This window comes from Falco peregrinus, chromosome 3 (genome assembly GCF_023634155.1).
Source record: "Falco peregrinus isolate bFalPer1 chromosome 3, bFalPer1.pri, whole genome shotgun sequence".
NCBI lineage: Eukaryota > Metazoa > Chordata > Aves > Falconiformes > Falconidae > Falco > Falco peregrinus.
The window spans coordinates 105,810,583-105,836,353 of NC_073723.1; the positions used below are offsets into that span (position 1 = coordinate 105,810,583).

At 45.2% G+C, this 25,771-nt stretch overlaps 1 protein-coding gene across 1 annotated transcript; it reads left to right on the forward strand.

The window, feature by feature from the left end:
- Positions 1-268: 268 nt before the first annotated feature.
- TTLL10 (tubulin tyrosine ligase like 10) lies at positions 269-19,277 on the forward strand. Its single transcript, XM_055799929.1, is given in 15 exon segments — positions 269-429; positions 3,269-3,467; positions 4,917-5,102; positions 6,054-6,172; positions 7,416-7,536; positions 8,200-8,285; positions 8,497-8,594; positions 8,596-8,686; positions 10,586-10,765; positions 11,729-11,754; positions 12,531-12,639; positions 12,936-13,057; positions 18,019-18,052; positions 18,055-18,111; positions 19,123-19,277. Coding segments are annotated over 15 exon segments (1,725 nt in total). The 5' UTR covers positions 269-287.
- The last annotated feature ends 6,494 nt before the right edge of the window (positions 19,278-25,771 follow it).

Here is a 25,771-nt window from a genome sequence, read left to right on the forward strand (position 1 = left end):
GGAAGCTGAAAGAGCACAAAGACTAGATACAAAAGCACCCAGATCCCCAGCACAGCCACCAGTAAGCTTATCACTAGAGACCGCCTATAAGAAGCTGTAGATGGAAAGTAGAGCCTATGTATTCCCAGCAAAACAACCAAGTCAAAATAAAGATTCTGAAGAAATGAAAAAAACCACAGAAGGTGGTGAAAAACGGCACCTACAATCAATAGAGCAAATGATGACAGAGAGACAAATAGATCATACAGACTTTCACAGGTCACTCATGACTGGCAAAGTGGCTGACAATGATCTTTCCTTTTGCAGGCTGGGCTGAGATGGCGTTTGTGCCAGCCAACAGGACAAAGAACACCAAATCCACGAAGCACGGAAGAAACCAACAACAGGCTGGATCCTTATCGGCCAGCAGAGGTGGATCTTGTATCCTTGGTTTTAGTTATTAATCATGCCAAGTCCTACGACCAGGTTCTAAATTGATGCCAGTATCAAGGGAGTTGTATCTTCTTACACTAGCCAAAGTGCTGGCCACTAACTTATGGCATAAATTATAGACATGTTGCATGTAACTTACACCATTTTCCTTTAAACCCTGTGAAAATACAAGCCCATGCCTTTGCTTCTAAAATAATTAAAGACAGAAATTGTCCATATTGGCTGACAAATATCTAGTGAAATTAGAATATGCTATACTAACATTTTAAGTGTTTTGCTAAAAACATGAAGAAAAATACAAGCTATCCATTAGCAAGCAGTTCTTTTGAAAAGAAACCATTACTTTTTTATGCAGAGCTAATGTGGCCAAAATGCCACAGATCTTTCAATGACTAAACCAACAGTATTATTTATCTGACATATTCATTGTTGAACCCAGCTCTGTGCATTGGCAGTAAAAAAATAGATTCATTTATTTCAAATGAAAGTGTGTTTAATACAGAGGCAATATTTAGGGCAATGTTTGTCTTTAGAAAGATATCTACATCACTTAGCTTTCTTCAATGAAAATTTCAGCTAGACTTAAACTGGATTCTAGAGAAATCAGTCAGCTACAGTTCTGTTAAGCCTTGCTTTACATGGAAACATGGAAAAAGAAGATCCATCTTCTAAGGTCTGCTTTGTTTTTTTCTTTTGGTAGTAAGTGATACAAAGCAGACTGCATCTCCCTGCCGGTGTCTTTATCCCCGTGTGCACTGAAAGATGAGCTGAGGTGAGACAGGGGCTGCTTATATAGACCCTACCAACACACAGGTACTGAAGAAATTAATGAGCCGAATTCAAAATTGTCTCAAGCAATTTAATTTACTGGCTGTACCCAGCGTGAAGATGATCTCTGTGGGCTCTCTGGAAAGAAAGCATACTGTTTAATCTCATGCTGCTAGTTCATGTGCCAAGTTAGAAGACTGTTTCCCCAAGGGCTCTCCCCCCTCCCCACCACAAACACCTTTTGGGCAGAGAGAGGCTCTTGCACGGGACAACGTAGAACCCAGTTCAGATGCACAAACGCAGCCCCTGAAATATCCACTCCTCTCTGCTGATTAGGTGTGCAAGCCAAGCCGCTCTGCCTGCTCTTTCCTAAGAGCTCAAGTCCCAACAAGCATCTAATCCCACCTCTGATAAACAAGTGAAAAGGCCCTTGCCTGAAATTTATGCAATCAGGCAATGAGAATAACCCCCTGCATTCCTGTTTTTCCTTACCTTTTTAATAATTAGCCATCCAAGGGTGCAAAACACACAAATAAATGAAGACTAAGGGGACTCATGCTTAAATAATACATGTCAAAAGAGTCAATGAAATGAAGGTTCAGCTTGAATACTGGGAGATTCCATAATTAGACAGAAAAGATGGTAAAAGGCTCCCACCCCATGTGTCTCTGCATAAGGATTAGAGAGGGAGAGACAAGTGCGTGTTCAGACCGATGGAAGAATACCTTACCAGCACTTCAATCACTGCAGGAGATTTCATGTATCCGTGTCTCAGGATAAATGGGGCTGTTTAACATAGGTTATTTTCTTAGCAATCCAGGCAAGGAGAGAGATGATAAAAGAGCCAAAACTCTCGTAGGAGGTATGAATGAGCAATTAAATGTTAAAAATAGATAAATAAATATTTACATTCCCATATCAAAGAGTAACAAGAACAGCACTATAGTACACCGTGCTAAGGCAGACGAGAGAGATCAGCCTCCCTCGTGGAAGGTACCAGTAGCCGGAGGGGTGGTACAGCTTTGTGGTACAACCTTTTCGTAAAATGCATTGAGTCTGGGAAGCAGTTGAGCTGTACTCCTTTTCCACATGTCTTTTAATTTGCCTGACACTTATGCATAATGCATTGACCCCAGCTTTGAGCTACTTTCAAACAGTTTGTTCAAAAATTTTGACTGACACGCTAAGGACAGTCTCTTCTGGAGGAAATCAGGGTACGTTGTGAATTTGCCTGGTCTGGTGCTACGATGGCAAAATGAAATAGTGCCCAAAGAGCCAGGCACTGCTGGCCACTGGACAGTCCTCCTGTGCAGCTGCCCCACTGCCCCACAACCAGCAACCACAGCCTGGGCTCTGCAGCACCAGTAACAGGCAGCTGGGAATTCACTGTGGAAAAACCTCATTTCGGCTGGTTACAAGACATCACCGAGGCAGTGTTCTCCATTGTGGACGTTGTGCCCTGGCTTGTTTGAACTGGTTGTTTAGTATGTTCTTTTGGTTTGTTTTGGTTTTAATTTAAGGAGGAAATTCAAGGCATGAGTCCAGGGATTAGCACTGATAATGCTGCAGTTTGTAACAATGCTACAGCTTTTGCTGTTAGAACCCTTTGGTGCCAAGTACTACATGAAGCAGAAATTTAAAGCAAGTCCCACCTCAAAGAATTTGCAACCTGCTCCTTTATTCCAAAGCAAACTGAGCCAGGTGTGGGCGCCTGCTGGGGAAGTCAGTAACTGTGGGCACACAGTTCACTGCGGACTGCACCTGTGCTCATAGGTGGGGTGCAATGAGGACATGAAACAAGTGCTTGTAAATTATGAGAGATAACAATGCCCAATACCTTTGCTCCACTTAAGTCAAAGCGGTTTTGTCATTGAGAGAGAAGGTTTTTCTCATGTGATCACAGGATGTACTACAACAAATAATGATAAAAGAACAGCCCAAGTAGATAACTCCAGTCTTGTCATGGCTTTACTGTTCCCAAAAGCTTTGTGCATAGCCAAGCTGAAGACATACCAGAGGCATCGTTTCTCAGCCCCAGAAGTATTAAGCCTTTGTATGTTTTCCATAGGTTTGGACTCAGTGATTTGGGTATCAATATCCCAAATGCTAGTGTGCAAACGCCAGACTCACAAATCCTATGAGTTACCAGCCAAGAAATCAGACCACAAACAGAACTTTCTTGCTAAGACCAAGACAATGGGTGACAAATCCAGCAATGGTTTTGAGGGTGATGACATTACATCAGATATCACTTCTGAAACCACAGGGTTCATCCTTCTGAATTCCTTTACCAGCAACTATATTCAAAATAAAATTTTCCATTACTGGCCATTCTTTCATTCATACCCAAATGTGATTCAAGTTCCAAACTGATAATGTTCTTCACATCATTTATGTGCTATAATGTCACTGGTCTGTTTTGAGAACATTTGAACAATGTGAAGATTGATCAGATAGAAATTGCTTATATATTGTATTTTTTTCCAACAGTACAGAGCGTATAACAGTCTAGTTGCATCAGGATATGACCCTGAACAACTTTCGCTACTTTAGTTAAAACAAATACATTATAAAGCATGGTGTTGGATCTCTGTCAGGGTGAGATGGTACCCAAGTTGCTTCATCTGCTTTGAAGCATCTTTATGCTCTAGAACGTGATTGTAGACTGCACCAGAGAATTGTTTGTGCTGCCTGAAAAACATCAGAGACATGAAATACAGACAGAGCATGGAGGTGTTGGTGAAAAGTCATGGACTCTCATTTTGCCTTACAAAAGAAAAGCTTTTGCTATGTGTTATACAGGGAAACCTCTTGGCAGAGGAAGGTCTAGAAGTGATGTTTTCAGTTTAGATTATCATTCCTAGAAGGCCAAGAGTTAAAGTTCTTCACAACTGCTAAAGCTAGTTACAAGCCCTGACATTCTCCTCCACAAATAACCCAGCACTTACTGGTTAGGCAGATCTCATTAACTTTGTACTGAAAAACGTTATTATCCCTTACAGATTCACCACCTTTTGAGCCCTGGGGTCTGAGAATAAGTAACAGAACCCTTGCAAGCCTGCCGTGATTAGTTACCAATTTGAAGTAGAGTGTTTCCTATTGACACCATCACCACAGTTTACGTGTGCCGTTCCACTTTGCGGCTGCCTGCCAGGGGGACCTCACAGCTGTCACATCCTGGGCTTGTCAAAATTCCTGTAGGCTTTACCAGTTGAAAGGAAATCTATTTCAACGTATGGTGTGTGGCTAACACTTTTTAGAAGGCTCTTCTTGCCCTTCCCCTTTTGCATTTCCATAGCTCTCCAGACCTTGCAGTCTTTCAGACTCTCCCACAGCCGCCCCCAGCTTTCAGCTGACCGGCGCAACGCTTTGTGCTCAGCCTAGGGCAGAGCTGAGACCCACCTAGGCAAGGGACCTGAAAGCCCTGTGGAGCAGAGCCCCACCAAGTAAAAGAATGCCATTTAGCACTGACAGGCTAGGGCGCATTGAAATGTTCCCTTCTAATACATATTTTATTTTCTCTGGTTTTCCACTTAATATATCACGGTACCTGCCAGCAGGTTACATCACCAATAATTTCTGAAATGTTTAGAGACAGTGCCTTAGTGATGGCTATAAAACCCATTGAGGTGGTCCTTTACCTTGTAGCATTTTCTTCTCTAACAGCTGTCTTTCTAGATGAGGATTTTATGCAGAAGATCCCAGATCATCTGAAGTTCCTCAATTTCCAATTTTGCATCTGCTTCTACCAACACTGAAGTGAAGCTTGACAAAGCCAAGTCTAGTGAGACTAGAACACAGGGTAAGGCATGCCCTCAAGAAAAACAGCCAGAAGAGATACCAAAAGCACCAGTGAAACCAGGACCATATTTTCATATGAGTGGATCTAACGGAGCCGAGCTGTAACTAGATCCTCTCAGCAGACTCCTATGAACAGTAGTACCACCATATATGAAGTCATGCGATGTTACCTGTTATCCATTGGCCTCAAATAATTTTCTTTTGATTTGCTGTCTTTTTGGAGTGGTACACCTGGGGAACCATTTAAAGATAAATGAAATAGAAGGTATCCACTGGAAGGCCACTGGTGGTAAAGTAGCTAACTACTATCTCTTCGCAAAGAAACAAAATGCTTCTATTTGTTTAATGACAGGGGTTTTTTGCTGGGGCTGTCCAGAAATTGCTTAGCTACACCATGTTGCAAATCTGCTAGCATCATCACTACAGCTAGGAACCACTGTTATTGATCAACATTCTGTTGTGGTAAATGTAAATCAAGAAAATAATAAGAAGAGATTTCTGCCCAAGAAAACTGTCGGATCAGAAGTTCCATTCATTCCTTCCTGAGTTCTTCCCAGCATACTGGCATTCTGCTCTAGATGTTGTCACCAGCAAGCACCACAGAAACTCTGCTGCAAACAGCACTTTCCTTGCTATGTTTCCATAGTTTTTTCTACAAGTAGTTTTTCTATCGCTACTTGTCATCTCTCCCTAAACTCCTCAGCAGAGAGGCTCCTTATTAGGACTGGATGCTGAACATTTCTGTTCCATGGGTACCAGTTGCATCCTAATTGGAAAAACCCTGCTGAAATGGTACCAGTTCTCATTAGAGCTGCTGAATCACAATGTTCCTAGCATCCCCAGTTACTCCTCCAGCCTCTCAAGTTCAGACCAGCAGGTACACTAACAGCCATTCTAACTACTGCTTCCCACCTTACCCCCCCACCCAGCAGCTTCTGGGCATGTTAGGTCACGCTCCCAGAGAAAATTGCTAGGATTTAGAGGGATTTGAGCTAACTATGCATTTGTTAATAGAAGGGAGGCTACTTTTCTGTGTTGTTTTCTTTGTGCAGTGTGAGTGCCTATAGCCAGAGCAGAGGATGGCAGCGTATCTATGACAACAGAAGAGAGGATTATGCACTGAAATGGTGTGGAATCAAGTGCCGAGAGACCTATTACCGTTTCAAAGAAGGTAGAGGTGCCTGAGGGCCGTGAGTGGGAGAGGTTAGTGGGAAAAACCCGAGAATGCTGGACTTGTGACTCCCAGGGCAGAGGAGGTCACCTGGGGGTAGGACAAACAGGTAACAGCTCCTTGGCAGACTTCAGAGGGGACACCAAAGCTGGACTGCCATGGTGATTAAAGGAAGGGATTTAGACAAGATAACACTTTTGGGAGAAAAGATACCACTGAAATGAACTAAGTATAGTGAAATGAGCAGTACGGAGATTTTTAAACACAAATGGTCAGAATCATTTCTGAAAGGCACTCGTCCCTCTTTGGGTTTGAGCCCAGGCTGCAGTCAGACTGACACAGCACAGTGGCACAAGAACAGCACACAGCCTACGCTGGCGCCTCTCAAGCATCAGTCCAGTCCTTGCGTACCTTCGCAGTGTCCCACGTGTAGAGATGCTCCCCACGGTGGAGGTGGGAGAGGAGAAAAAGGAGGAAGGTACACTAAGAAGCAAAGTAAGCTCAGATGGGTCACCCCACACATCCCAGCCCCAGCTCTATCTAGGGGGAACACAGGCACTAAAAGCCAAACTACTGCATTAGCAAGCAACCTTCTGAATCGCACTCCACACTTCATCTCATCAGTACATCCCGACCTCACCAGGTCCAGCCAGCTTTCCCACCAGAAAAGCATAAAATCAAGGACTCCCACAGGAAGCGTCTGGCTGGCACCCTCAGAGCCTAAGCACAGCCCCTGGGGCAATTATGTTCCTTCTGGGAGCTGGTCAAGACCTGTGCCCTGGCAAGCCTGAGCATCATGGCGCAGAGCTGTGGGCCTTCCTGCAGCAGGGGGAGAGTGTTGTCACCCCACCACCACTCCACGTGCAGCAGCCACCTTTCCCCTCCTGCCAGCTCTGATGGCGATGCGGTGGCTGTTTGCCAGGCTGCACCGTTACAGCAGTTTGCCTGGCACACGGCGATGCGGACAGGCTGTGTTCCAATGCAATTCCGCAGCTGGAATGGTGTGACAGCAGTGGCACCTTTGGAGCAAGCAGGGGATGCCTGTTTCATGAAGCGCCACCAGGTCGGTTTGTCCCGCTGTGAGGTTGGACAGGAACACGTTTACACAAGTGTTCTCACTGCTCCGTGAAACTGTCACTACGGCCTTAAAGCAAATTGGTGAAAGTCAACAAAGTCAGCTTGACCCTCCAGATTCCACTGCACAGGACAGTGAGAGCAAAGCTCTTTTTTCCCCCTCATACAGGTGAACAGCTTCTCTACCAGATTCCGAACAACAGAGTCCTCACCAGTCAGATAGGGCTTTAGTGCTGCCTGAAAGAGCAAGAGCGGATGATGAAAAAGATCAGTAGGAACCATGATTCCAAGTAAGAACCTCTCACCTCTTTGAACCTTGACCAGAAACATGCCAACAGAAAGCGAGAACACGTAAACAAAGGACCATTTCCTTCTGGAAGCATAACAGTACAGGACTCGAAGTGTATGGGGTTTCATTTCTTTCTTATCTTCTAGAAAAATCACTTCCCCCCCTCCAAAAAAAAATAAAAGTACATGCATTATTAGAGACAGAATTTCCTCTTTGTCTATGTCTGGAGCTGTAGGAGTGTCAGGTCGCCCAAAGACAACAGCCATAGTAATTCCCCTGTTTTGGGTATATTGTCCTACTAGAAAGGCCACAACTTCTCATGCCATAGACACTGCAAATATAAGAGAAGCTTATTGTCATTTCTGCTCCTTTATTTTTGACCTACTAAAAAACCAAACAATAATCCTGTACCATGGTTACCTGCAGCCATCTCAACTAGTTTTCAAAAACCTGAGTATATGAAAAATGTCTGAAGGCTAACGTATATTCTTGAAAGCTTATGGAATGAGGTAGCTCAGAAAAAACATACAACAAACACACAACTGTCCACAAGCAGGGGAAAAAGCCATTTCTTGCATTTCTACTTGCACCATCCACTCTGAAAGTAACCAAGGAATGAATGTGTTGGAATAGGGTTTTCAACTTGTATTTGATTCTCCCAAAGGTTACTGAAGATGAAAGAATTCTCCCCAGAAACTTTTTGCCTGGACTTAGAGGATGAGAAACATGCTTTTTTTGAGCTTCACAAAGGTGAATTGTCTTAATCATGGTGGCAATCAATTTAAATAGCTATGTGATCCTCTGAAGCGTTCATAAAAGTATACACAGTAATAATTGGTATCTATATGCACGTGTATCTACATACATGCACACACATTTAAGTGAGCAGTCTCTAGAGCCCACTGATGAGTGCATCAGTGTTTCATACGGCTTTGTTATAATAGACTCATTCTTTCTGCAGAAGAACAGATTTGGATCTGCCAGCTGTGTTGCTCTAACTGAGGTCGAGGAATCTTCCTGCTGAGAACTGCAGCTGCTGTCAGCACAGCATCCTTCAAGGATTCTTGCTTCAATCCTCCGCAGTGCTGAGGACTACCTACTCGATAGAAGGGTGCCATACAGGGTTCCCCGGGCAAGAATAATGCAAAGGTAGAGACCAAAGCCCGGGAATTCACGTGTGAGTGTTTAAGCAGACTGGCCTCAGAGAGCAGGATTGTTCCATAGGTGTTTAATGTGGTTACACAACATCTCATCAACCCATGAAATTTCATTTTGTGGGAGACAGTCTATTTCTCTGGTTGGTCTCTCTTACATCCACATTGTCATCAGAAAGATCCGAGTTTACCTTTGTCTGGCAATTTAAGAATGACTTCAAAAGGCCAGATGTTACAATTCTGTACGAGTTCTATATATAAAGCCTTGTGCAAAGTAATTTAAATTAGATATTATTCCAGTTTCTTATACAAAGCTAGCATTTTACCAATTGTACAGCTGCAACATCTGTTTCATGCCATCTAATAAAGCCTCCCAAATATCTTTTTAACTCTGCCTCAATGCTGCAGAAGTCTGGACCTCAATCAATAGGCAGTGGCTAGCAGTCACTAAAATTTGGGTTGGGGTGGTTTTATTTTTCATTCCTTGCATGAATAAAGGAACTGTATGTTCTTTGTAGAACATGCAGCCTCGCAGCCATTGCTAGAATATTTTCCAGAGAAGCAGAACAGCAGAAAAAGGAAGGGGAAAGTAAGGCAGCAGTCACAAGAACGGTGTCAGCTACTGAACGTTACTTGCTTACTGCTACACATCACTTCCCTTTGCCTCAGCATCCCTCCCTCAGCTGAGGCATGCATTATAATTAAATCACTTCAGTGCTTTGAGATGAGGGAATAAAACTTTCAGAGAGAAACACAAAAGAGATGTTTTCATTATTTACCTGGGAGCTGCAGTTCCCAGATGCCTGTGGTGTGCACGGCTAGGCGTACAGGGCACTCCAAATGTCATGGTGCCCATACATGCATGATATTGCCTGGCACAGTCATGACATGCCAGCAACGACCATGTGATACACTCATGACAGCGCTGTGGTGTTGGCATGGCAAAGGCATGTGATGGCTGCATGTCCTGGTAACATGGTGATAGCAGTTCCTCACACTGACCCTGTGCCACTTCCCTGGGGTTCTGCTGTCTTGACCTGGCACCTTCATCTTGCAAGAGAACACAGTGAATAGCAAGAGCCTTTCCAAGAGCTTCCCTCGCCAAAGCAAGCAACAGTCGCTCTTTATGTTCATCCAAACATGTCTTTTCATAACAAAGGAACGGTTGGCCTCACTGAAAAGAGCAAGAGAGATTTGTAAAATGGTAAATGGGAATGACGATTTTACAGGCTTTCTGAAACAGGCTGGACTGCGTTTACGCAGCAGTAAATGTAAAGTCAGCACAGGGGGCAAAAAGGTGACTGCCTGACAAAAGCAGACCAAGGGCCCTAGTCAGGCCAGTGTGGGGTCTTGGACATAGACAAGCAGCAGTACCAGGAGAACAAGTGGTTGGATCCTATCTATCAAGATCTCATCTTGATTTCTATTAGTGAAGAATGGCTTACATGCTGAAGAATGAGGCTCCATATTCCTTTGAAAACTGTTGTTAGCACTGATTGCTTTAACAGCGTATCCTTGTTATTTATATGGACATCCAGCAACCTTTGATGATAAAGAGAAACAGTTCCCAGACTACATCACTCTGGCAATAAAAGCAATGGTGCTGTATGAAGGGCTCTTTGTGTTCAGATGTAAACTTTGCATGTTTTCCAGTAAATATTAGTAAATCTTTAATTACCTCTTGCTCCTGAGACTCAGCACAGCTTCTATTCTTTTTGAAAGGAGCTGTTCTTGGCATTTCTATCCTCTCCTATGAGCACCCTCTGCTGCCACTCACCGAAGAGATTAGTTCTGTGGCATGAAATGGACTGGCTGTGGGGGTTTGTGCAAGCTTTGAATTGCCACATATTATGACTGCTTGTTGGTGATGCAAGTTAAAATACCACTCTCACAAGCATATTCACAAGCCTCTGCTCCTGGAAGGGAAGAAGTTTGATATCCAGTCTTACCTCCTCATTGCCTGCACAGCACCATACGTGTTACTTTTCACCCAGGGTTACGTCAAGTTGACCTTCATCAAGTATAATGCTGCTTCTGAAGGTCTGACTGTTCATCTGACCAACCAGGCAAACTACAGTCACTTCGCTCAGAAGAAGAGGAGGGTGTGTTGGCAGAGATGGGAAGCAAAAAGGATTTTTGAAAGGCTAGAAATAAATGCCTCATACATGCAAAATCCCTGCACCCAGGAAATGGATGTGGGCTTATGGTCAGGCATGGCAACCAGGCTCAACAGAAGCAATACCAGATCAGGTTCTGTTCTCTGTCATGGACCAGTTCTCTGCTTAACCTGAGAATTTCTCTCCCTGGACCTCTTCTTCCTGCCATTTTTCTGTCATGTATCTGTAGACAATAAACTTCTTAGGGCAAGAAACCTTTGATGGCAACTACCTAGCACAAAGGAGCCTTAATCTTGGCTAAGGATTTTGCCAATCCTGTTGTGCTTAAATATAGTAATCATAATGGTGTAAGATATGGATGTATTCTTCAAGAGCCATCATTCTTAAACCTCCATCTTTGCTTGTCTTGCTTCTCAAATGAGAGCTGTAATAGAATGAGACTGTTCTGGCTTGTACCAGGATACATACATATCTTGTCAGACACAACAGAAGCTCAGACCTACCTGAGTTTTTACTTCAGATGAGGTGTTTCAGTGGTTAGAACTGGCCCTGATGAAAGAGAACAAACAGAATCAGAAGGAAGAAAACAGTTTCCTTTTAAAGCCCTTCTCCCAGTGTCATGCTGCATTCTGACAATGAGCAAAATACATATTACAAGCGGTACCAGCCAAGCCCGCTTCAGTTGGAGTTTACGGTTCGTGGAGAAGTGCAGTTCGGGACAGCAGATTATAGCTGCTTCCTGCAATATCTGCTATTATCAGTACGTGACTTGTTTTCCTGGAATAGTTTGTTTGCTCAGCTAGAGAGCTATCCACATGGGAATTCAGGTGCTCCGGTAGGATCCCATGGCACAGGTGATATTAAACAAAGGACAGGTGTTTATGAGCAAAACACAAATTACCTGGGTTCCTGCTGGGTGGAGGGAAACAAAATTTGCAGGAACAACTGGTAAACGGCCAGACCTTCAAATTACAGTTGATTCTGCTCTCATTCCCTCCCTACCCTTTCATCCCACCCGGAAATAGCCATTTTCCTACTATATTTCCAAAAGACAAGAGGTGGCAGAGACAGTGTCACTAACCAGCAGCTTTGCACCCTCACAGCAGGTGTCCCACAGAGGGAGGTGCAGCCGAGCCATTTCACAGGGAGTGGGGACTTGCCTTTGAGTGAACAACGTAAATACCCCATTAAATGCCAGCTGACACAGATGAGACAGTGGAAGAGAGAAGCCCTCTCCTTGGTTTCCTCTGGGGATACATCCATACATCTCTCCCAGGTAGAGTCTCCTCTAAGAGGGTACTAGGCAGATGGACACTGGAATTGGATGCGCTCCGAAAAATACCATGACTCGGACTCGAAAGCCCCTCTCCCTCTCTGCCAGCCACTGGTCCAGACATAGCACACATACACGCACACGCACCCACACTGTTTGACAGAGCCCTTGGGTAACTGGCTTCGCTGCGTCCACGTGGCTCGGGCACATCTCTGCCCCGGCAGTATTGTACAGCGGGAGTCTGACATTTGCTCAGGTTTAGCTCACTGCTGGGGGACTCTATTCCCTCCACATCTGTAACTTAATCCTGGGGTTCTTCCCAACTCCAGATGCATGGAACAACTCAGGGCAGCGGGATGTCTGCCATGCAAGTCACTTCCAGAAATGCAATCCTCCCTTTGCTCTGCTTTCCTGTCTCTCAGTACAAGCAGAAGAAGAAACTGCTGCACAGCCAGGTGAGACAGTTTGGCACACGGAGCACTTCAACAGCTACGTTAATGAGAAGTTCAGAAAAACCAACGGCCTCCCCAAAGACTGGGTTTTCACTGTCTTTACTGTAAGTGCAAGCAAGTGTATGGTGTCCTAGTCTGCCTAATTAGGGTGACAGGAGTTGGGAGAAAACCCGTCAGTTCACTGGAGCCCTCAAGGAAACACATGCACTGAGCGAGAAGGTATTGATGGTCCCATGGTAACCATTTATCCGCAAAATGCAACACCCTTCTGAGTCTAGAGAGGAGCTCTGCTGGAGGCTTGGGAAGGAAAAATGTCCCTAAACCAAGAGGACACCTATGACTTACAGTGACTTCTACACCTTGGCATTCACAAAGATCAGTTACCCCCATCCCCTGTCTTCCAGTTCTGAAAAGGATGCAGCAGATCATGTTGCGGTGCTTCTTGGCAGCCAAGCACAAACTCAAGGGCAAACTGGGCTACTTCGATCTCACCAGCTGTGACATTTTAATTGATGAAAACTTTAAGGTATGAATACAATATTGTCAAATACTGAATGTGATACGGGCCAGATGTCTAATGCCAGCAGTACAGCACGGTTGACACGGGCTCTGGTGCTAGGAATTAAACAGAGCATTCAGTCAGCCAGCTAGGAAGTACAGGATTCATTTTTTTTCTCCAGTTCCATTGTCCAGCACCAAGACACGGTACCTATGCTGCCTGCACATTTACTGCACAGAGAAACCCTGCATTAACAGCTCAGGATGGGAAGAAAAGTACTTACTGCAGGTGAAACTGTTCTGTGCAGAATTTGCACAGGGAAGCAGAGTTCATAGTGGAACATATGGGAATTTTAATGCCCATTCAGTTTTTTCTCTCTCCAGAAACCAAACACACCAGATGATCAGCCCACATAAATCAGTGTGTAATGCTTCTAACATCACATGAAGTATACTGATTTACACCAGCTGAGTATCCATCGAAGGCTACGAAGAACTCGCCCTCACCATACTGAAGAATCAGTCATTATTGGTTGAGATGTCAGTACCAACAACTCCATGTTCACTGTAGGTTCACCATATAGCAATAGGTCAGCCCACTGAGTCTATAAAATCTGCTAGAATTACAACTCAGACTTGTAAAGAGTGAATGAAACACAGACAAGAAAAGCCAGAAGAAAGGGAAATGTTAAACACAGTGATTGAGGTGCTTTCAGTACAGCACAGTCCTTCAAAACCACCTGGCCTAAACATAACAGAAAGCCATCTGGCAGATTCTGCTGTTGCTAAAGCAGAAAGGAACTCAAACATACTCCAGCAAAGGGCAGCGGGAACAGCAGACCCTATGAAAGAAGGGAACAAATGTATGCAGCAGTGGGTAAGGCACGCGAACAATAGGCTCCTTTGTACAGGGAGTCAATGGCAAGGGAGAGTAAATGGCAAAGACACAGAAACTGGTGCCTCTCAGATTTCAGTGGGGATTGTCTTCTGCAACGCTGGCATGCAAAGCCCGGGCTGTGTAAACTTTAAGTAGAATAGAAGATCTAGTATCACTCTATTGTGGCAATTCGTACTTGGCTAGTTAAAAACTTCAGCGTTTTTAAAGACCATTACCTCCCCAGGTATTTTACATATGGAGAGATAAACAAAATCTGTTTCTTGAGAAGTATTATCTGTAAGAATGATGATGATTTCTGGGCACTTAGTGGTGACAGAGTCAGCTGGAACCTGGAACTTCGCTTTGAGAGAGAGTAATGTAGATCTCTAGGCATTTATTTGGCATAGGTTTGTCTATCTTTTCTTGCCCCTGCTGGGGAGCAGAAAGCCTACTGGTGCAGTGCCGTCTCACGAGGCAGCTGTGCGCTCCCTGCAGATCAACAGCTGGGCACAGGACCAGCAGCTTCAACCCACAGTTAACACCGCTTGCTGCCGCAAACTCCCAGCTCGCTGTGGGCTGACCTTGACTTGGTGGCCTGACACCCTGTGCTTTCCACCTGTAACACACAACAGCCCGATTTCTCCCTGTCATCCTTTTTCACGGCACATGTAGAATCTGCTTTATGCTGATTTAACATGGCCTTATACGTTCAGTCCTAGAGCTCATCATGCCTTTCCCTCTTCCTTATTTGTCTGAGATGTAAATGCCCCCAGCATCATTCCTAATAATCCCTGAAAGGACGCTCCCTGCAGAATCCTGATTCAGTCTTTGGAAGGTGTTTTGCCTGCCTCAGAGTTCTTAGAAGTAGCACGGAGTATGAAAGCAGGGCCTGCTGAGAAGCTTTCTGTAGAGCCTTGCATATTCATGTGTAAGCTGAGAAAAGAGTGAAGTGCTTTAAGAGGAAAGGGAGCAAAAGTGATGGATGTGGTTTTGCTGTTGTTGGCTTTTTTCCTACTGTTTTCTCAAGCTTCCTTGTGCTGCCCTGTAAATGCCTAAGTCACTACACAGCTTTGGACAGTGTCATTTAAATCCTCAAGGAACCTGTTTTCCAAAAGCATTGCATCAGCCATGCAAAAGGGCTTCTCTCCAGAGGTATGCTGGGAAGACAGATGTGTAAATTTTTTATCAGCCATAAAAGGTTCAGCTATCTATCAGTAGAGAACAGACTGAACATAGATAAGCCATTTGCTAGTTTGCGATAGATGTACACAAATGAAGATAACACTCAAATCCCTAGTTAAAGCGGGAATGGTTCCTTTGATTTGAGTGACATAGCTTTTCATTCACCCCAGGAGTATGAGGTATATCTACATGGATACTGTAGACTTGGTTGTGCCCACCCCAGGTCACGACGATAAAAAAAGACTGAAAAAATTTGTTAAGACTGTGGAAAACAGAACACCACTGCCTTAGCCTGAGGTCTCCACTATCGCTAAGCAGGTCCCTTTCTGGGTTGGCAACATCTGAGTAGCCCTTCCAGTGCTTGGTTTATGACTGCACACATGGCTTCTGCTGTGTCCACACAGGATACAGAACAAGTTATTTTATTCCTATTTCTGACTGGTATTTCAGTGCTGCTTAAAGCTTCAGCCGGAGGTCAGTCTCCCTGGACACCTGCCGCTACACAAATGCAGAACAGACAGCCCTGCTGTGGGTGGCTTTGGGCTGTGAAGCATGTTACAGTCATCCTCCCTAAGAACAAGTTCTGATGTAGAGAGATGCAGACATTCCCATGCAGTCTCGGCTATCAAGTCACTTGGAGCCTCTGGGAGCATGGACTGATGCCCTCGCCCTCCCTGAGACCACAGCAGGACGTTCAGCTTCTACCTGGTGAGCTCTAGCAAAGACCCACACAATTAAATTAACGAAGTGTTTTTCTGGCTCAGTCATGCATTTCCTGCACGCCAAGTAGCCTTACCTCTGCCATATCGGCAGGGAAAGGACCGACCTCTGAGACGGGTCTTATGTTGTCTGCTTGTCCCCATGTCACCACGTGACAGAGCCTAGTCTCATTGCCCAGTGCTCCTTTGAAAGGCCAAACTCCTGCTGTAAGGATGGTTCTACAGCAATAAGACTACAACAGTAATCAAACCAGATGAAAATCAGAAGTATTCAGCAGATGCTAACACTGCATCTAGCACTATACAAAGCTCAAGACATGAGACCTCAGATCCTGGTGTGATGCAGGATCTGACTGCAGTTGGCATGTTGTTCAAGAACCCATGGACAAATCCTATTATTTGAAGTTTTTAAGCCTAGCTGTGATGTCTTGACAGAGCAAGTTTAGGATGTGACAGAACATGGAGCTGTACTGCCAGGCTGCAGGGAGCCTCTTCATCCCAGAGAAACATCCAGAACAGCCCTTCTGACCAAAGCCACAGGGTACTTGTTTTCTCATCACTTCAAAAGCCTAAAGAAAAAGGACAGTCCATGGTTAGGAGGTCAAGGACAGACATTCTGGGGTTTTGTTTCCTTTCTTTATCATATGTTTGCTAGGAAAGTTTGAGCAAGGCACCTGTATGCCAAATGGAAGGAGAAGCACAGGGATTCCATTCTATATGAAATTCCCATGAAATGGGATATTCACAGAGATATGGTGAATCCTGGCCTTATCCTCTCCGCCCTTCCTGAAATAGAACAAAGGGCATGTACTAACTCGCCCTGGTTTTGAGAGGTTAAGTGCATTTAAAAACTGAGACATTCAGACAGTACAATAATGGGGAATGTGGAAGGTGAACAGCATGACAGGTATCACAGAGAACTTTCTTCCTCCTGTTTGTCAGCTTTATATGTTTTGAAGGAGAAAACCCCAAAACCTAATCAAGGCGATTAAGAAAGTTCATTGATTTTGTCTGCCAGCACAAAATCTTCTGAACTTTTAAGAGGGAAAAAGAACACTTACTGAGAAGCAATGAGTTTGCCAAGAAAAATGCACGTAACTTAGGTGCCCTCTGTTGGCATCTGCAAAGCAGGGTTTTTTGAGCAGCTGTTCCAGTTCTCCGGAGGAGAAAAAAAAAAAAAGAAAAAAAGAAAAAAAGAGAAGACATTTTACTGCCCTCACTATTTGTTCAAGAAAGTTTTTCAAAGAAGTGAAAAATACTTTTGTGTTTTATTCTCGGCAAAATAAAGGGCCAAAGAGAAGGCTATCATATTGCCAAAATCTAGCAAACACTTAAGACTTCATTTCGCAGGTACTTGCAAGCAAACTCATTGCTGTTTCATGAAAAAAAAAATTATTTTTAAAAATCAATTAAAAGAGAGTAGAATTCTCCTGGGGCTCTTATATTATTAAATATTCTTCCTTACAAAACACTGAATAGTTCCTACATGTCTTATATACAGGATGCAGCACACACGGTGGAGGCAGGAAGCAGACAGAAGAGTTTCTCTCACTATAGGGAAAAGAAATAGTAAACAGAATTATACACAAGCCAGCTGTTTGGTTTCACACAGATATTTTTAACTGGACCATCACATTCTGTGGATTGTAGCTTCAAATGTTGGCGTTTCAGAGGGAAATGGAGATGAGTCCAGTATGGGTATATAAAATCAGTATCTTACATGGCTCCTACCTGAAACTAAAGCTTACCCAGGAAACCAAGGCCAAGGGTGCACTGAAAACTCAGTACCAAGTTTACTTAGTTTTGATCCCATGTCTACCTCAAATCAAAATGATTCCTAGATTCCTAGAAACTTTATTTCATGGTATCAAAAAAACTCAACTAGAAGCTTTAATGGAAACCGGTATGTTAAGAAACACAGTGCCTTCACGCACCTATAGAGGAAGAGTTAATCTAAAAAGCATCGGCTAGAGACCCAAAATAATGTGTAGTGTTGTTTTCAAGTAAGTAAATGTATCCAAAAAGGGATTTTGTTTTAAACCATCCAGTCCTTATGAAAATTTTATCCTGCCTGCATTCTGTGTTATGGAATTCTGCTGGGATTTATTAGTACTTCCACCTCTCAAGGTGTTCACTAAGTCAGTAAAAGGGCATTGCTCTGACTCTGAGGTGATCCAGCCTAGTTTTCTAATGGGCATTCACTTTTCCTAGGTCTGGCTTCTGCAGATCAATGCAAATCCAGCACTGCCTATCAATGCAAAGCCTTGAGAGATGTCAGCCCAGCTGTAGTCTTCGAGAGCCTTGGTAAGCAGACAAGTCACAGGGTGGCCAGCAACAGCTGATCATGTCACTCCACTGGCTGCCAGATGGAACACTCCTGTTTATATCAGCTGTAGGTCCAAAAGGATCTTTGAATAAAGATCTCTCACTGCTGAGTTTATAGGCAACTTAGAAGGCACTGACAATTCTAATCCATGTAGACCTAAAAAAGCTACGGTCTTTTTAGCCATGCACCCATTAGAAAGAAAGAAGTGGTTAAATTTTTTTCATTTATAATTACTTTTAAGAATATATTTATGTACAAAAGGCTAAATGTTAAGACACGTCCCTATAATGTGCACCTGCACGCTTTTCTCCTGCCTGTTGTTCCTCCTGCCAGGTTAAGTTGGTTTGTACAATGTGCCTTACACAGCCTTGTAATTCAGGTGGTGCTTGAATGCCAGCGTACTCCACTGCACTTCACCAACAGAGCTGGCAACTGCTAGGTGGACTATATAAAGACTGAAAAAATCCTTACACCGTCTGATATACATCAGCTAGAGCTGCTCTTGCCTGAAGGACCGCCATCTGTTTCACCCCCGATTTTCTGTGAGATCACTGTATGTGTAAGGAGTAGCAAAGGGAGAGCCTATGGCTACATGAAGGGTGTGAACGATAACCTGCTCATGGTTACTGTCATAGAGCCAGTTTCCTCCCTGTGTGCATGTGTATTTATTTGGGGGTGTATTCCTATCCTGTATTGCACTGTAAGCAGTTTTACAGTATTTTCTCTACCAATTTCCTAAAATGTTTCCAGTGGAGCTGAAGCTGCTGAAGTGAATGCAAGTGTGGTGTTTGGTTTTTGGTTTTTTTGTTTGTTTGGTTTTTTTAATTGTCTTAGAGTAATAGTCCACCGAGGCCCCAGATCACAGGTTGGAAACCACCTCCCCTCATCCTTCCCTCGCACACAGCTGCTCTGCACACACACGTTGCAGCTTGGGTGTATTTTAGTGCCAGAGTGTTCCCACCACCTCCTAACTGCATCTTCTTTCCCAGATTTGGTTCTTGTGGTTTTCGACAAGCGCCCCATAGGTCAGAGTATTTTACCTTCAGAGGCATTTGGCCACGTTGTGCTCCTCTGTCATGAGGATACTGCAGGGCTTGGCCAGAAACAACCCCCGAAGCTCAGAACTGGCCCGTGTACAGGCTGAAATACGCAGCCACAAGCAGAGGTGATGGCCACTCGGGCCAGAGCCCTGCCAAAGTGCTGGAGAGCTCTTCCAAGCAGCCTAGTGGCTCTAGAAAAAAGGTTGCTGTTGCCCAGAAAGAATTGTCAACAAACTGTCCCAACTATGCCACACGTGCAGCTCTTCAACCAGCATGAAAAACAGCCCTGAACCATTACAGAGCAAGAGGGTTTTCACAAGTTAATAAAACATGAAAAGAAAATAAAAGCTAAACTTGCCTGCGTTACGCATACCCAGCTTGCTTTCACCTGACTTGAACAAGCAGGTATCAACCTCAACTGGAAAACCAGTGACTATTTCTGGAAGTTCTCAGCTCTTTTGCAGACAGCAGTGCCTGCACCAGCCAGCCAGATATTATAGGAAAGTTACAGAAAATGAGACAACTGCTAACCACATTAAAACTCATCCCTTTTACAATGTTGATCTGACCGGCACAATCCAGCCACACTTTTTACATACAAAGCCCTTCTACAAAAACGCAGGGAGAGAAGCTGCAAAGACTAAACCTCAGGCTCAGCAGCAGAAATCCCCCAGGCTGGGCACCATCCTTGGCAGCTGTGTGACCAGCGCCCTCACTCACCAGATCCCCTGTGCCTTGCACCTTGAACCGCGCTCTGTTGACACTCCCTTTTGTTTTTCCTTCGATCGAGGTGACAGCCAAGCAGCAGCACGTACTTCTTGTATCAGGCCAACATCTCAGCAGGAAATGATGATGCCTGGGGGACCAAGGAGAAGGGGAGGAAGGGAGAGAGGTTTAAAAGCGACATCAAATGTCACACACTGCTCTTCTAACCCAAGAGGAATGTGAATGAGCAGTAAGCTGAAGGGTACGTGCGTGATTCCTTCCTCTCCTGTGCTTACTCTAACAGGGGAGTGCAGGCATGTTCACGTGATCCTGTGACAGCAGCATCGGTTTGAAGCAAGCATCATCTGGGGATGGCGGAGACAGTGACCGTACAGGCTGGCTGGGTCTGCAGGAACAGGGCCGGGGGAGGTGAGCTACTGAAGATGGGCAGGATCACATAGGTAGTAATTTGCGGGGCATGTGAAAAAGCCTATCAACTCTGCTCAAACAGAAAGACATTTGGTGCTCGAGCCTGAACCTCAGTGGCTGTATTCATTTTCCAAATATGACCCCCTTAAAGGAAAAGCTTGCTCTTCCCCTTTTCTAGCCAGAATTTACAGGAACACTAAAGCATCAGATTAATTTAAGTAGAGCCTCCCGGCTTCTCAACATGTTCCCCCAGGTGTCACAGTCTTTGAAGACAAAGGGTCAGCATCTGAGAAACTCAAGGTGGGACAGTCCTTCCCACCAGGGGTATAACCCTGCCTGTTTTGGGTGGGCAATCACAGCTAACTCCTGGGGCTCTGGCAAGCACTGCTCGTGTTTTGTCAGGACACGGCCAGGACAGATGTTTTCCATCTGACTGCCACATGTCAGAGACAAATCGGAGGCCTGAAAAGAAGCTCAGGAGACTTCTAGTCCTGTTCCCACCTCTGGAGCAGCCTCAGTTCTTCCTATATCTTGCTTGACAGATGCTTGTCTGACCCATCCTTGAAAACCTCCAGTGACGAAGGCTCTGCAATGTCCCATGCGAGCCATCGTTTCTTCCTAATAGTTAACCTTTAATGCAGGTAAGGCTGCTGTCTCTATCTTATGCAGCAGACAAAAAGTAAAAATTGTTCTCCTCCTCTTTCTAGTGGCCTTTTACATATGTGAAGGCTGTTACCATACCACCTCAGTATTCTTCACTTCAGGCCAAGTGTTGTGCTACACGATACATTTCCTTCTATAATTTCACCATATTCTGTAAGAACAGGAGTCAACAGCAGAGAGAGTTAGGAAAAGTGTATTGGGGGACAGACATGGTGTACTAAGGAGAGACATATCCACAAGAGCTGCCCTCAGCACAGCAATGTCACCCAACGGCTGTCTTTGCTGTAAAGCTGCACAGACTTAAACCAAGCATGCCTTAGGGTTAACTAGAATTCCTCACATGCAAGGCAATATACATTAATGTTTTTCCTTTACTCCAGTTTTCTACTTAAACAGGTGGCAAATGCTGGTGCCTGGATGTAGAACAAGGGAAGCTACCTAATTGTCCCAGTGCCAGCCCAGTATCTGGCACCAGGAACAATGAGAGACAGATGCCAGCTTGTTTCATCATGAGATACCAAAGCACGGGTGGAAAGTGGCTACGGAGGGGATGTGAATGAGGGAGCAGGGGGGCAGCACACAGAATTCACCCACGAGGCTCAAAGGCAGATCGTGACGGTCCTTCCTCAGAGCCAGGGGTTGCAGGTTTCTTTGCACAGGGTCCCTAATGGAATCCAGGCTCACTTGCTGCCAGAATTCATCTGGCTTCGAGGTGGGTTCAGCACCTCCAGCACCAATCCAGATGGCAAATGCTCACTGCCCAGTCAGTCCCAACAATCACATCTTGTCATGGTTTAACCCCAGCTGGTAATTAAGCACCTGCAGCTGCTCGCTCCCTGCCCCCTCACCCGGAGGGATGGGGAGGAGAATAGGGAAGGAGTGTAAAACTGGAGGGTGTCCTGGTTTCAGCTGGGATCAGGTTAATTTTCTTCTTAGTAGTTAGTACAGTGCTGTGTTTTGGCCATGATGTGAGAACAACGTTGATAAAGTGCTGATGTTTTTAGTTGTTGCTGGGTGATGTTTATACTAAATCAAGGACGTTTCGGTTCCTTGGACCCTGCCAACGGAAGGGCTGGAGGGATATGGGAAATTGGGAGGGGACACGGCGAGGACAGGTGACCCAAGCTAGCCCAAGAGGTATTCCATGCCATATACCATCATGCTGAGTGTATAAACTGGGGGAAGCAGAAGGAAGGGGGGACATTTGGCATTGTGGCATTTGTCTTCCCGAGTAACTGTACATGTGGTGGAGCCCTGCTGCCCTGGGGATGGCCAAACACCTGCCCGCCCATGGGAAGTGGTGATAATTCCTTGCTTTGCTTGCGTGCGCGGCTTTTGCTTTGCCTATTAAATTGTTCTTATCTCAACCCTTGAGTTTTACACTCCTTTCCATCCCTCTGAGTGAGGGGGAGTGAGCAAGTGGCTGTGTGGTGCTTGGTTGCCGGCCAGGGTTAAACCACAACAGAAGGTTAAGAACAATTCAATTGAAATAGAATAAAAATGAAAGAACAATAGTAACAATAATGACAATAACAATTATAATGAGAAGGAGGGAAGGGGGAATAAAATCCAAAGGGAAAGGAAGAAAGAAACACGCAATACACAGTGCAGCAGCAATGCCCAGCCAGTCCCTGAACAATGGTCTGCCCAACCTGCCGACCCCTCCCCCCCCCCGGTTTATATACCAAGTGTGACACCCCGTGGTATGGAACATCCCTCTGGCCAGTTGAGGCCAGCTGTCCCAGCTGTGCCCCCTCCCGGTTTCTTGTGCCCCTCCAGCCCTCCCACCAGCGGGGCCTGAGAGACTGAAAAGTCCTTGACTTGTTATAAACATCACCCAGCAGCAACTAAAACCATCAGCACGTTACCAACATCGCCCTCACGTCAGAGCCAAACACAGCACCGCACTAGTTCCTAAGAAGATGATGAACTCCATCCCAGCCGAAACCCGGACACAGCTCTTTTCCGGTGAGCTCGTGCAGGAGAGATGCGAAGAGAATGGGATGAAAAGAGGAAAGAGGAGCAGCTTTGAAAGTGGAGGGGGGGGGTTGGGGACTTTGAGAATGCAGGCTGGAAATGAACAGTTACTCGAAGCTGTTCGAGGCTACAGCAACTATGCTACACATAAATTCGCAACTGCTGCCCTATGCTCGCAAAAGAGTTTAGAAAAATTGCTGCTCGGTTTTGTTCCTGGGATGTAACTACTACACAGGTTAAAAAAAATAATATTACATTCCCTTACAGTCACAAAATAGACTTATTCTTCGATACGTGCTGTCACGCAAGTGACACGCTGCAACATGCACAAGAGTCACCAGGTGGCAGGGTCACACTGCCACCGAGCCACCCCCGGCTGCGCCCTGGGGAGCGGGCACACACCAGTGCTCCCAAAGCGTTTCCCAGTGTGTGGTGGTACGCTCAGATTCCTGAGGGGCAAGAGGCAACCGAACAGCCAGCTTGTCTTCGCCCCCTCCCTGGTGTTATTTACTAACAGTTCTAAGGTTTCTCCTTTTTTACACAACCACTTGAGGTTCAGCATGACATAGGCTCTACGCACCGTGGTACCTTAGCTGCACGCTTGCCTTCGGTCGGGGGGCAGAAGGTGCAGCCGGGACCACCCATCCTTAAGAGCTGCTGATTTCTGATGTTCGTAGCTGTTCGTAACCAGTGGATAGAAGCTAAACTTACAGTAGTTGTTAGCCCAAGCGGTCCTGCTCTGAGGATTCAACGCAGGTTGCAGAAACCCACCCAGGACCCAGCACAGCCACATACTGGGAGCCCACATCGAACCCCATTCCCGTTAGCTGGGCAGCAGTACTGGGAAGGAAAAGGAAAATATCCCCCCAACAAAGGGACTTGAATGCTAAGCCCAAAGGGCTTCAAACTAAGGTGAAATAAGCATACAAATCAAACCAGCATCTCAAACAACCTCTTCTGAGAAGAAGGGGGAAGATGAACCTTTTCCTTTTAATAGCTAAAGCTGTTTGGCTGTCTCAGCTGCTGCTCATGAAGCCACAGCACACATGATTTTCTTCAGGTGGGTAGGAAACCTGCTGCAAATTAAGAACTTCATCATGGGTTTCCCAATTTCCAAGCATATATCCTAAATATCTTTCTTTTACCACCCCATAACCCTGAAAAATATCATACTTGTATGTTTACCTTATTTTCCTCTGTCTCAAAAAAAAAAAAAAAAAAAAAAGAAAAGATGCCATCTGATGAACAGTGGAAGAAAAGGGAGCTGGTGAGACATCTGTTGTGTAAGACTATTCTGAATTGAGAAGGAAAACTTTTTCGGCATCTGGGAAGGATGTGAGTGGCTAGTGGCTGCACGGGGGTCATGTACAATGTGTACTGCTCTGACACCTGGGTGATCTTAAGAAGACTGGAACCAGCAGAAGTTTAGGCTCGCATGGAACTGATGCTTAAAGAAAAGGAAAAAAAAAGAAAGAAAACCCCCAGGCTAATTATGTCGAAGTCCCACAGTATTAAAGAGTTAAAAGGAAGTGCTGTTGTACTTCTGAAAGCTGCTTCTGACAATGTGTCCAAACAGTCACACAGCTTCCACGGGACTGAAGCTGGGAGGGACAGTCCATCCCTTTCCCACCACACAGCAAGATCAACATTTTCTAAACATATCCCTGCAGATGTGTGCCTGCCCTGTTCTAAAAAGACCCTCACCACTTGCTGAGATCCTACCAGCTTTCTAAGCAATGAATATCCAGCCTGAAGAAGAATAGTAACCATGGCTGGCAGAGGAGCAACTGGGCGCTGCAGACAGTCCTGAGTTCTGGTGTGTTGTCATAGTCATTAAACTTCATATTCTGCCTTTGACTGAGAGCCACTGAGTGGAACTTACTGCACATTTTTGCTGTCTCTGAGATGCCTGGTTTCCACAGGACTCCGAGGAAAGACTGCTGATCCTCTTTCCAGAAGATCTGCTTTTCTCTCTGTGGATAAGGACAGGGCTGCAATCACATACAAGGTAACAGAGGAAACATTGGAAATGGTCAAATAAGTGAAGAACTAAAAGGAGTTGGAACTAGCGAGCAGCACTGGGTGATGAAAATGTCTGAACAGCAAGGAGAAAAGGGAGAAGCTGGCGGAAAAGCATCCTTTTTCTTTTCTTCTTTGAAGGGAAAACTCCACCTGACTGGAATGCAGGCAAAGCAGAAGTCTGCTGTGTGGGGAGGTTACAGTTTGAACTTACACATATGTAACTGACAAAAACAAGAGCTATGAAACATGGGGGTGTCTGTCTGAACACAGGGAAACAGTTTTTTAACGGTGAGGGTGACTGAGCATGGGGACAGGTTGCTCAAAGAGGTGGGGCAGTCTCCAGCCTTGGAGATACTCAGAAGCTGCTTGGGCATGGTCCTGGGCAACTGGCCCCGGTGGCCCTGCCTGAGCTGGGGTTTGGACCAGGTGACCTCCAGAGGTCCCTTCCAACCTCAGTCAGCCTGTGATTCTAACGAGAAACTGAGCCACACCGGTGCTCAGGCTTGCCTTGGGGATGGGTTTTCTTGTGAAGGTCTCCCCCAGGGGATGGTCCCCGAGGCTTTCCTGGCTGGAGGCTCACAACTGTGTGCCACCGCAGGCTCTGCACACTTCCATCCCTGAACTGTTCCCTGCTATGTCTTGCAGGAAGCTTGACAGAACCAACCTTTATCACCTGTTCCACAGCAGAAGATTATGAAAAATGTTTTTTCTACCTACAAAAGTTATTTATCAGAGAACTTCACTGCAGCAAAATCTCTTTTCAAGCCTGGGATATTCAGGATTTTCCCAGCCATAGATTCAT